This window comes from Lepisosteus oculatus, chromosome 2 (assembly GCF_040954835.1).
Source record: "Lepisosteus oculatus isolate fLepOcu1 chromosome 2, fLepOcu1.hap2, whole genome shotgun sequence".
Taxonomy (NCBI): Eukaryota; Metazoa; Chordata; class Actinopteri; order Semionotiformes; family Lepisosteidae; genus Lepisosteus; species Lepisosteus oculatus.
Window position 1 is genome coordinate 43,993,952 of NC_090697.1, and position 13,266 is coordinate 44,007,217.

The 13,266-nt window shown below is 37.5% G+C and overlaps 1 protein-coding gene across 1 annotated transcript in view; it reads left to right on the forward strand.

Moving 5' to 3' along the window:
- The window catches only part of enpp1 (ectonucleotide pyrophosphatase/phosphodiesterase 1), a 52,254-nt gene that overhangs the window by 19,120 nt on the left and 19,868 nt on the right, over positions 1 to 13,266 (forward strand). The window contains exons 4-7 of the mRNA XM_015351045.2: positions 1,999 to 2,059; positions 7,806 to 7,903; positions 8,225 to 8,304; positions 8,389 to 8,508. Coding sequence (XP_015206531.2) covers positions 1,999 to 2,059; positions 7,806 to 7,903; positions 8,225 to 8,304; positions 8,389 to 8,508 — 359 coding nt within the window. The remainder of the gene's footprint in view (positions 1 to 1,998; positions 2,060 to 7,805; positions 7,904 to 8,224; positions 8,305 to 8,388; positions 8,509 to 13,266) is intronic.

Below are 13,266 nucleotides of genomic sequence, written 5' to 3' on the forward strand. Positions count from 1 at the left end.
ATTTCTCACGTACAGTACTGTGCATACAACTATTTAAACAAAATGTTTTAAATATTAACTAAAACAAAAAAGTATGTTTTGTTGTATACGTTATGTGAATTCTAAAAAGACCATAATGCCTTCTTGATCTGAAGTAGTCTTTCCCTGACTTATTTTTTGTGCTCCTTCTTGCTCTCGTTTGTGCCCTTTTCTAATGTAGAGTACAAACAAATGTGTAATATACTGTATAACAGCAACACACACAAGGAAGCAAGCTAAAAGACACATGCTTTATGTAACAGATACTCTATACTGTGCATTTCTGCTCTCCTCTGTGCTCTTATCCTAGTCCTGTAACACAATACCCTTCCATCTTTACCAGACACAGCAGCCCCAGAGGGCTCTAGAGGACCTGACTTTAGTTTCCCTTAACCTCACCACTCGCAGGGACAGACAGTAAATTTAGTTTTCCTCTGTTTTAAACTATTTGTGTACTACTTATCTCTTTAAGAGGTATTTAAGAATGTGATTGGCAAGCATTAGGTGTAATTAACACTATTTATTATATATAAATATCTCATACATGAAGCACCTGGTAATTGCACTGCACGTTGTGTTTCATGTGTTAAGATATTAAACCGACTGTTAGTGAGCATTGCTCTGAACAGGTGATCAGGACACTTGTCACACTGAAAACACTTGACTGCTAGTATTTGAAAGAGAGTTAATGTCCCTGCAGTTAAGGCTTACTTGTAATATACAGCAGTCACATTACAGTCACAACCACTGTTTTGAACTATTTCCAGTCAGTGACTTGAACAGTTCAGCTTCCTTCTGTTTAACTACATGAATTACAGCTTACAGGTTTTACTGCCAAATGGAGGCTATGTCACAGTGAATGAATGTATTTAAGCTACACATTCTTTTTTAGGAAAATTACAAGGCTTTCATAGTGCAAATATTATGGTTTTGTCTGTAGCACCATTTGTGTGTCAATATTTGAATTTTCAGATGTTTTAAAGCTGACACTTTGTACTTTTTCTAAATATTTAAAGCAAAAATAGCAAACATCCTGTCAAATCACAACCGCTGTTTATTTCCACTCTATGTAAACACAGCAAGAAACTACATACATGGCAGATGGTAGCACAAGGCATTTGTATAACCTAGAAAATGTCTCTTTTTGGAATAACTATGAATTAAGTTTCAATTCATACAGCATTGACCTGATACCTGTGTAGCAGATACCTGTACCATACTGTAAAATGAGACTTTGATATCACTTTCCTGAGTCTAAACTGTGTCAAATGTTTAGACTGTGACATAGTTTAAACTGATGTGGTTATAGAGATGTACCCAACAATGACAGATTAGAAAATGAAGTGTCTGACCACAGTTTGCAATTCACAGTAACATTCATGAACTGATGCCTTTAATGTAATCTGTACTGATGACGTAGAATAGTATAGGTGATCAGTATAGATTACAACAGAGTTGGTTTGTAGACTTTATGCTGTTGCAGGTTCTTGGTCACCTTATTTGGACTTGCCCAAACTGAAGTAATAATACTGGTTTCCCTGTGACTGAGACAACTACCCTTTTCTGTCAAATGTGAAAAGATAATATTTACACATCAAAAAGAAGTTCTGTTAGCCATATTGTTTTTTTTTTTCATCCCCTCATCCAATACAGGGCTGCAGAAGAGTCAATTTATCCCAGCAAGCAAGGGGTGCAAGACTGGGTACACACTGAACAGAACGCCAGTCCAATGTACAGTAGGAAGCACATAGACACCAACACGCTCAAACTCACATCAGGGTCAATATTCTCAGAAAGCTGTTAACCTATTAACCAATTGCCTTTGGCTTGAGGAAGGAAACCCAAACAAGGAGAGAACATACAAAATCCACACAGACAGAAATAAAACCCACGACTCCAATGCTGCAAGGCAGCGATGCAAATCACTGTACAACTCTGCTGCCATGTTCAAGGTCAATCTTTGTTCCCCTTGCATTTTAGGAGAGAAAAGCTGGGTGGAAGACAAATGTGAGGACCTGGAAACACCCACCTGTCCAAAAGGGTAATACAAATGTTGTAATTCTAAACTGATATATTACAAAAATGTTGTTAAATAGATGAAAAAACATGGATTGACTTTTGTACAAACAAATGACAACTCTGAAACATGTCAATTCACAGAATGAGGTGATTTATGTTATTGTGCCAGTATTTCTGCTTATACTACAGTGTGTTTTCATGACACTGTATTTCAAAGACCATTTGATTCCATAGAAAGATTAGTTCATCGACTCTTACTCTTGTTATGCATTTTCTCTTTAATGTTGCATTTAGAGATGTGGTAAGAAATTAAATCAATACCTGATAAATCTTACCTTACCACAGACAAAGAGAAACATAAGGGGATGCAGCTGGTTGGATATACAGTACAGATGACTGGAGTTCAACTCTTTATAAATATACTGTTTATTATTTTGGTCTCCTCACTTCATGCATTCTTTTGTGTTGTACCCCATTCTGTTCTTTTTGTACATTTTCTTGTTATCCCAGACATATATCTTTCAGTACTTCTTTGTCCTCTGTAGTTTCTGAAGCCTTTCATTTCAGACAATACAATCGCTTGCTCTTTCAGGATGATACTCTGTTGATACTCTTGTTCGTATGCAAAGGCTAGACTTTTGATCAAAACAGACAGTTCCCCTTTTCAGATCTCTATGAAACTGGGTGAGAAAACAATAATTGACAAGAACTACCATTTTACGCTTAATTTCTGTTATGCCACTTATACTTTTTACAATTTAAATCCCTGATTAAAACAATTTCTCTTTTGATATTTGCTCATCTGGGTCTTTCCATAATCTCACTGACTACACTGTTCCTGTTTAGTTTATCTTTTATTTCAGTCTTTTATACCACACACAGCTAACAGCCTCAAAAAGCAGTTCACTCGCTTTTTCTCAAATCTCTACACTCGGTTTGGCTTGTAGTCTTCCCTGCTATGGTCTCTGTCCCTGTATTGGAGTCATGCCACACATCAGTCGCTGCCAGAGATCCAGCTTTGGACAGGCCAACCCACCACTCTCCTTACACAGTGAGGTTCCTTTCAGTTCCAATTCCTTCTCTCTGGGCTTCACAGCCACATGTTCACACATCACCGTTTGGAAAACCTTTCCTGTCCTACCACCACCATTCAGTCACACACCATATTTTTCCCACTCCTTCACATTTCTCACATTTTTCAATCACTTGAGCATGACAAGGCAAGGCAGGAGAAAATACCTGTTACTGTCCTTTTTAAGTACCTACAGTATGTATCTCACATGTTGCTCCACATCTGGGAAACACTGCAGGTTTTCTCCACCTATTGTCTTACTGCATACTATTCATTTTCGCAAACTGGAATCATCTCTTAATTGTGTTTGTGATGCCCCTTCAGCCGTCTCTCAGAGTTGGAGTGGAGTTTTCCTTCTCTCTCTGTGGTTTAGAGAGCCCAGAGGTCTCTTCAGAGAAGTCAGGTTGTTTAAATAGGATAACCAACAGCTGTAGCTCATCCAACCATCAATTCCCCCCCAACTGTGGCTTCCTAAATGGGCACCGACAGAAGGCCTGTAACACTTGAATTCCATACCTCATTGTAAAGTGAATCATTTATGCCCGTGGCTGTATTTTGTGATCTATTACATATTCCTATTTCTGGGCTCTTTAAATTATTTCAAATGTTTTTTTGTTGAATTCTCTCCAAGACCAATTTAAATGTAGCTCACCTCTGAATGCAAACATAGTCCATCCTTTTTCCTTACTGAAAATGCATCCCAGTGGCCAAGGCAACCTAACCTTTCTTGGGCACACTATACCTTCAGCAATGCATTGTGGTCTTGCGCTAGGTTCTGTAAATACTGTACGATCCCTGGCAGAATGCTGTAAAATTCCCAGAGAAATCTCCCAGAAGAGGGACTGTGTTTCCCTCTGACATTTATGCATACATGAGCCAGTGCCCTGGGGTCCTCACCCAGCTGCTAGGAACTGGATGCCCCCCCCAAAGTATGACTGTCCCCACTCTTCCTGTTAGTGTCTCTTAAATATAAACACTAAAATATCTGGAGAAGTTGTCATGAACAAAAAATAGTGATAACTGATCTTTTATTCTTATTTTAATTAATGAAAAACAGCAAAGTTTTTTTCAAAAGACTTTTCCCATTTTTTCCCCAAGATTGATAATATTAGAATTATCCAAATTGGCTTATTTTTAAATATCAAACTGGAATTTAAATGCCTTGTAAAACTGATAATGTTCCATTACTAGGTGCTGATAGGTTCAGTCACACAATATGCTTTTAAAAATACTTTTACAGTTTAATCCCCTAATGTCATTTTAGTTAAATTACATTTTAATATAAAGAGTTAGCATGTATTCTAAAATTACTTTTAATATTTTTGTTTTCCTAAATTGGGACATAGAACTTGAGCAGCTGGTTTTTATAGTCAAAAGATCTATTTGTATGTTTAAAGGAGAAATGTCATGCTTCTTTTAGAAATTTAAAGCAGCTGAGATTTCATTTAGCCACACATTATTAAGGTTTGCAGTTTTTCTGGTGTTTCATGAATCTACTGTATTTCATTTGCTGTCCCAATTTCCTCATCTCTTGCTAGGGAAATGTAAACTCCCTTCCAAAAAGATGCACACTACTGTTGAAAAGCTGTGGAAGCACACTGCTGCAAAACAAAATGTGTATCTCATAATTAAGAGAAAAGTATCATGTTATTGCAAGAAGGTAATTAATTCTGTATCTTGTAATTTGGAGATACAGTATACAATATAGTGTACTGTATGTGATAATCACATGATAGTACAAGTCTCATACAATACCTAGTACACTGCTGCCAGCAAAAAAATACTGTACATTATCATCAGTTTACTTTCATGTCTAAGCATTGAAATCGATTAACGTCTCTTGTTTAAGGAAACGTCTGAGAGTCGTCATGTTTGTAATGAATGTGTCCCCATTAGCTAAAAATTGTAACATTTAATTATGACTAAACCCCAGTGGAAAGTTGTCTATCTTTCTATGTAACAAGGTCATTTACCATCTCGTAATAATAATTTTCATGTATTTAAGGGATTATGTTCTTGTAATTGTAAAATACATGATTTGTTTTCCTTTATTGCAGCAATGCATTTCCATAAGGAACTAACATTTAACCTCTCAGAAACTATATATGTTATATCATACTTGGGCTACAGTAATTTTCAAATGTTCATGTGAATCAGTTATTAGTCTCAATACTAGACGTGGCTGTTTTCAGTCACTTTGGAGGGTGTGGTGAACTGTCACCATTCTGAGTTATTAGATTGTGGTTAATAACAACTGCAAACTGTCATCTCATCGAGGCACTTTGTTATTAGGCACTTTGTTGAGGCTCCTTAACCAACACTGCTGGAATCTTGTTACAGTACATGCTATACTGGGGCCTTGGCAGTCACTCCTACAGTTCTGAGCAGCAAATAATGGCACAAGTACCATGGTTAGAATTTCATCAGCTCAGTGCTGGCTCTTTTACCCCTGCCACACTCTAGACTGTCCATTCATGGAGTACCTGGCTGTGCTCGACAAGGGCACCCCACAATATAATAAAGGTCTTCTATAACAGTCGAATTGCAACATCGGTAACATTAAGCTACTCCCCTCTTCATCTCCATGTTCCTACACAGCTATCAGCCCTGTTCTGTATCCCATGAAAGATCTGTAAAAAACATTCTTCTTCAGAGAAAGCATTGCTTTGCTGCCATGTGTTGCATCAGCTGCCCACTGCACTTGAGCCTAGCAGCTGTGTGAGGCAGCAGTGTGATCAGGGCTCTATCATAACAGAAAAGTTGTGGATTGTGGATGCTGGGTGTGGCTGTTGCTGTTGTATCCTTGAGCAAGTTGTTATATTCAGATAACTTCTGTAATGTTCTCAACTGCATTGATTGGTATGCTTGTAAATTGCTTTGAAAGCTTCTGCAAGATAATAATAACTGTCTTTTAAATGCACAGTATAGAGGTGATGACAGTCTGGTTATTAATTATTATACAGTATTAATATTAATTATTAATACTGTATTAAAATAATATTGTAACCAGGTTATGGGCATGGTTACAGTATTTTATTGTAATACAGTTTTGATAGACATTATTTTCTATCAGGAAATGGTCATCTTAAACAAGGGGGATAATGGTATGGTCTTGGCCAAATATGAATGGCTTCCTCAGAGATGTTCTGCAACACTGTTTCTGTTGATGGCAAGGTTAATACATTATAGGATAATGATGTTCAGAAGCTCTATGTATTCGAAAATATATCTATTATTCCCTCAAAGGCTCTTAGCCTTTCATCAGAACTTAGAAGACACATGGTTTGTTCAAGTTACAATTCTGAGCTGACTGCATGATATGCACATGTGCTAAAATATCTCCACTATCATTTCTTATAATTTATATAATTTAGTTCAAGTATACAAACGCTTCTTTTACCTGCCCAAATTTGAGCTTTGCAAAGCAAATACATGAGGATAATCAGCGATGACTAAATGCACTTGAAAAAGCATTTGGTTTAGGTTTTAATTATTGTTTTCTCTTGATTGTTTGGGTCAGTGCTGACAGGTAATTCATAGCTTAGGCTCACACACTGTGATCTGAAGCCCTGTGCACTTCTTCTGGAATTTAACATACTAACTTTAGTTTTTGAAAATTATAGAAAATTCTTATCACAAAGAAAGAAAAAGAACACAACTACAAATGTGAAATAATCGGGCTCAGTGGGGGGAGATATGCTTCTCTCATGCTATGTTGTGTTTATTTTGTTTGTAATGTTGAGAAAGGCGGGATTAAGGACTACAGGCTAGTAGAGCCTTCTATGCTCTATACTATACATTGTACATTGTCTCAGAAGAGATCTCATTAGTTTATAAAAAGGTATAACAGTGACCATACACAATAATAGTTTATTAGTGTTCCTTCTATTTCTAACAGTAAACCCAGACATAGACACCATGGGATGGAAAACCTCACTCTGACTTTGCAGCTTTGTGGAGTGTAGGAACAGGATGTTTTTCTTAGGGCCCTATGAGCTTGTTTTTGCATCTTTCACATCTTTATTGGTTGTCCTCCAATAAGCAAACATGCTGTCCTTGAAGTCCTCAAGTTGAGATGAATCTGAATTGGTGACTTTAATAACTGTTCTAACTTCCATTGGCCAGTTGAAAAAATATCCAATAGCAAAAATGGGGAAAACTAACAAATCTTGGCATAAGAAAGCTTTTAACAAGTAATGTTCCTGTCTGCCTCCGGAAAGATCCAGTACACTTATGTTTTCATTTTGCTTGCTTGGGAAAAGCTTTTATTGCTTACTTGAATTTTCATGTGGAATGAAAATGAATGGTTAATCTGGGGGATGGTGTAATGGTTCCTGAAACCAGCAAAACATCTTTACAAAATAACCACCACCTTCTGTTGCTAGATTGCCACAGACCATATCCTGTGCTTGTCATGTCTGCAAACTGTATGTGGGTTAGATTCATCTTCATTTGTGTCTGGGTCCTGATTTTAGTGCCATTCGGGGAGAAGGGAGGACATTCTATGAAGGTTTATTTAAAAATAACTGTTGCGTGTATAATATACTTACAGTAAAAGTAACTGGCTGTTCTGTGACCCTTTAGGAAACAGGCTTACTGTAGTTTCCATTTTTATATATATGTCCTGTTAGTGTGTTTTAGAGTATTTTAATTGTTCTTTATGCCTCTGAATGTGTACAAACTTGATTTTTTTCAGATTTTCAAAACCTCCCGTCATCTTGTTTTCAATGGATGGCTTCAGAGCAGAATACTTACACAAATGGGGGCATCTCCTCCCCACAATAGGAAAACTGAGTAAGTACAATTGTTAATAATTAGAGGTGCTAGAGCAAAGAAAAGATCAATTAACCAATTTATGAATACTGCAAACGATCTTATTTACCTATTCTAACACTGAACTGAAATCATGTACTGTAAATAATAATTTAAAAGTGTGTTATCTATATACTGTATATATACTCTATATATGTTGTCTATATACTGTATGACTGAAACTCAAGTGAACTTGTTTCCTCCCAATATGATAACAGTCATTCAGCTTATTGGCAGACTTATTAAAATATTAAGAGACCACTCCTTCAGTATTGCGTAGTTTTTATTGCTTTTTTTTTCCAGGAACCTGTGGAACCACTACCCCTTATATGAGACCAGTTTATCCCACAAAGACCTTTCCCAATCATTATACCATTGTTACAGTAAGTATTTACAAATGCAGCAGAGTGTGGCTGAAGCAAAGCTCTAATTTGGCTCTAGGTTTACTAAGATATCTGTTTTTACAGGGGTTGTATCCTGAATCCCATGGCATTGTGGATAACCATATGTATGATGTAACTCGTGATGCCATCTTCAGCCTTAAACTGCCTGAGAAGTTCAATCCACAATGGTACCAAGGACAGCCTGTAAGTACATACATTTCTTAACTATCTACTCAAAAGCTGTGTGAATTTAAATATTCAAATTTTAATAGCTCTAAGTTAAGAAAAGCATGGGATAGTACAGTGTTTGAATCATCATAATTGTTTTTTAAAATGTTTTACTTCTGGTTTTACCATGTTTACTTGTACTTATTCCATATAAATTCATACTGTACACTGATTCTAAATGTCTTAAAGATATTGACCAGATACTTTCTATTTGCCTGCCCTACTGAATGTATGGGTGCAAAGTATCCAGTTTTACTGATGCATATTACATTAAAGATAACAATCCATCTGGTATCAGGAACCTGCTTTTTCCCGGTAAGGATAATCCAGAGACTATCTTAGAATCATAGGGGCAAGCAAGGACTACTCTCTGGATGTGATCCCAGTCCTTAGGGCACTTAGCCTAGCCAATATGTCTTTGAAAGATGAGATGGAATCTACATGAACAGACAGAGAATCAAACCCAAGATCTGTACCAACCTCTATGCCACTGTACCTCTCCTTTAAGCTGCCATACTCTACAAAATATCCAAAAGTATTGACTAAATATTTTAAATGGTTGATACTTCAATGAATTTTGAGAGCAATGTCCAGAATAAGATTATAATAAACCTTAGAGATTATCCTTTTTATCCAATTATGTAAACCTCATAGGAACCATTTTAAATAATGATGGATTCTGCCCTCACAAATTAAAGCCTGCAAATGTTTTGAGCTCTCATTTGGGCAGACTGTGGTTTGCTTTTAATGTGAGGAATCATCAAATGCTTGTTCGTTGGAAGCCTCTGGCAAAAAATTTCGACTGGAAAGATTTCTTTATAGTTTCAGACAGAAATATTCCTTTCTAGATACAAGGGAATAATAACAAGCATTTGATTTTCATGTTCAATGGAATCAATGCCACAGCATGCTGCAACTGCTATGTGTGGAGGTAGACTGACACATTAAAAGAACTCTTCTGCTCTCAAGGGTCTCAAGAAGAGACAGTTTGGTGCAGGGAACCATCACAAATTGCTAAATTCAGCTATAACCAAGTTGAACCCAGTACTGTTGCATAATGTACTACCTTCTATAGTACAATATGTCTGGTTTAAAGACATAATCCTCCCTCATATGATAATTCAAGTACTAAAGCATTGGCTTTAAGTTAATTAAAATATCATAAATCAACTAAAACCCAACAGCAGTCACAGTACAGCTATAATCACAAACATAATCAGTTAAAATAAAAATATGAATCCCTCTTCTGCATCCAGTGGATTTCTGCACTTTCTCTCTGTACCTCGATGATTACCATGTCCCACTGTAATGAAAAGAGCAATATAACTGTCAGTGGACCTGTCAAGTTGTCTGCAGCCTGTTTTTCACCACACTGCTGACATGGAACCAGGAGCGTTAATTAAAATAGAAAAACAAGACCACGCTGAGATACGGATGCTGGGTAGCAGGCTCACTCACTAGCTAGATTTGTCACACAATCCTAACCTGTTGTATAGATTATGTCAAAGTTGTGTTCAACAACCTTTGTCCTGTTTTCATTCAGCTCTGCTCTTCTTCCACCCAAGACCCTCTCAGCCAGATCGAAGCGCGAATAAGTGAATTCTTGAGTATTTAATTTGCAGATGTCGAGTCTCTACTGTATTTTTGTTGGTTTGGTCAGTATCAGTGTTTGATCATCTAGTAATTTGCAAAAGACTCACTAGTTCCAGTAGACAAAGTGATTTGTTTCACTCATTGTAATGTATTATAGTGTAAAACTATAAAACATTGACCAGAAAATAATAGTACGACTAAGTAATGCAGGACTTTATCAATATGGCACAGGGATGAGACTCCTCTACCACATCTGTATGCTGTCATTTTCAAAGAAATCTAGTTTTCCTCAACATGCCAGTGCATAATAGAAGTGCCTCCCCATGCAAGCACTTTGTACGACGTGGGCTATAGTTAAACCACTTTGTCATTTCCGTGCACTATCATGAGTTTGACTGTAGCTGAGCTTGGTGTTGATATTGGGAAAATGTGGATGATGGCGGGGGGGCTCATGATGTAAATTCTGTTTTCTAATGTGGGCAGCTGAGTTATGCAAGAAGCTGTCAGAAAACAGTAATTTAAACACTAGTGGATATTCGATACACTGTGGCTATGGTCTTGCTTCAGTTTGTTTTAACACTTCATGATTAAATTTGGAAACTAAACAAGTTTAGTTAAATTAAACAAGTTCTGAAAGTGATAAGGCAGCTGACTACACAGATTTTATACTAGCATAATGTAAACTGCTTCAGTAATGTTTCATATGAAAAGATGTAGAGCTAGTTTTTGCACAGCCAAGTGTAATATAAGGGTATCTCAGTGGCTCACATAAAATAACAGTTTTGGCTGAAGTGACACAGCAAACAAAGGGCCTTGTGTCTAACAATTGATAGTAGTATTGGAATTATCGTTCAGAAGGAGCACTCAGGGTAAAGTCCCATCAATCCCAGCCCAAAGCACCTAAAAGTGCTCTGTCACAGGACATTCCGGTTTCCACCTGAGTACCCTGAGTACAGTACAGTACATCTGGTATTATCACTGTGATATCACACACAGACAATCAGTGTTTCGAAGTCTCTAGCATCCCTGCAGCAAGTTCATAATTGCTAATCCTGGGATAAAACTGAAGAATTTTCCCTTATATTGTTATATTGTATTGTATTATATTGTGAACGGTTGCTCTCTACTTGTGTGTTAAAACCACTTCATTTATTAGAAGTGGGTTTCTTTTGTCCATGTATGATATTTTTAGGAAAATAATCATTAATTGGTTTTGGCATCACTTTATCATTCATGATCTACACTCAACTGACTTGTTGCATAAGTACTGTTGCAACGTGGTTTGGTACAGGTAAAGAGGTGATTTACCGGTTGACTGACAACCCTTGTTAAAATCCAGAAAGAAAAACACAGAAAGTACCAATCTGCCCCATTTATCAAAAGAGCAACACCTTTGTGCCATCAGTGTGTTGAAGAGACACCTCGGGGGGAGGTCCAAGTGTGATGATCTAGGCAGGAGTGTGCTCTTGCTTCTATGAAACAAAGTCCAGTAGGATGAGGCACATTCCCATGTTGCTTGTTAAACAGCTTCCTTAAGAGATGAGAGTATGATACAGTGGTGTGAAAAAGTGTTTGCCCCCTTCCTGATTTCTTATTTTTTTGCATGTTTGTCACACTGAAATGTTTCAGATCATCAAACAAATTGAAATATTAGACAAAGATAACACAAGTAAACACAAAATGCAGTTTTTAAATGAAGGTTTTTATTATTAAGGGGAAAAAAATCCAAACCTACATGGCCCTGTGTGAAAAAGTGATTGCCGCCTAAACCCAATAACTGGTTGGGCCACCCTTAGCAGCAACAACTGCAATCAAGCGTTTGTGATAACTGGCAATGAGTCTTTTACAGCGCTGTAGAGGAATTTTGGCCCACTCATCTTTGCAGAATTGTTGTAATTCAGCCACATTGGAGGGTTTTTGAGCCTTAACCGCTTTTTTAAGGTCATGCCACAACATCTCAATCAGATTCAGGTCAGAACTTTGACTAGGCCACTCCAAAGTCTTCATTTTGTTTTTCTTAAGCCATTCAGAGGTGGACTTGCTGGTGTGTTTTGGATCATTGTCCTGCTGCAAACCCAAGTGCACTTCAGCTTGAGGTCACGAACAGATGGCCGGACATTCTCCTTCAGGATTTTTTGGTAGACAGCAGAATTCATGGTTCCATTTACCACAGCAAGTCTTCCAGGTCCTGAAGCAGCAAAACAGCCCCAGACCATCACACTACCTCAACCATATCTTAGTGTTGGTATGATGTTCCTTTTCTGAAATGCTGTTACTTTTATGCCAGATGAAATGGGACACACGCCTTCCAAAAAGTTCAACTTTTGTCTTGTCAGTCCACAGAGTATTTTCCCAAAAGTCTTGGGGATCATCAAGATGTTTTCTGGCAAAACTGAGATGAGCCTTTATGTTCTTTTTACTCAGCAGTGGTTTTCATCTTGGAACTCTGCCATGCAGGCCATTTTTGCCCAGTCTCTTTCTTATGGTGGAGTCATGATCACTGACCTTAACTGAGGCAAGTGAAGCCTCCAGTTCTTTGGATGTTGTTGTGGGTTTTTTTCTGACCTCTTGGATGAGTCGTCGCTGCGCTTTTGGGGTAATTTTGGTCGGCCGGCCACTCCTGGGAAGGTTCACCACTGTTCCATGTTTTTGCCATTTGGGAATAATGGCTCTCACTGTGGTTCCCTGGAGTCCCAAAGCTTTAGAAATGGCTTTATAACCGTTTCCAGACTGATAAATCTCAATTACTCTGTTTCTCATTTGTTCCTGAATTTCTTTGGATCGCAGCATGATGTCTAGCTTCTGAGGATCTTTTGGTCTACTTCACTTTGTCAGGCAGGTCCTATTTAAGTGATTTCTTGATTGAGAACAGGTGTGGCAGTAATCAGGCCTGGGTGTGGCTAGAGAAATTGAACTCAGCTTTCCAAAGATGTGATAAACCGCAGTTGATTTATGTTTTAACGGGGGGGCAATCACTTTTTCACACAGAGCCATGTAGGTTTGGATTTCTTTTTCCCTTAATAATAAAAACCTTCATTTGAAAACTGCATTTTGTGTTTACTTGTGTTATCTTTGTCTAATATTTCAATTTGTTTGATGATCTGAAACATTTCAGTGTGACAAACATGCAAAAAAATTAGA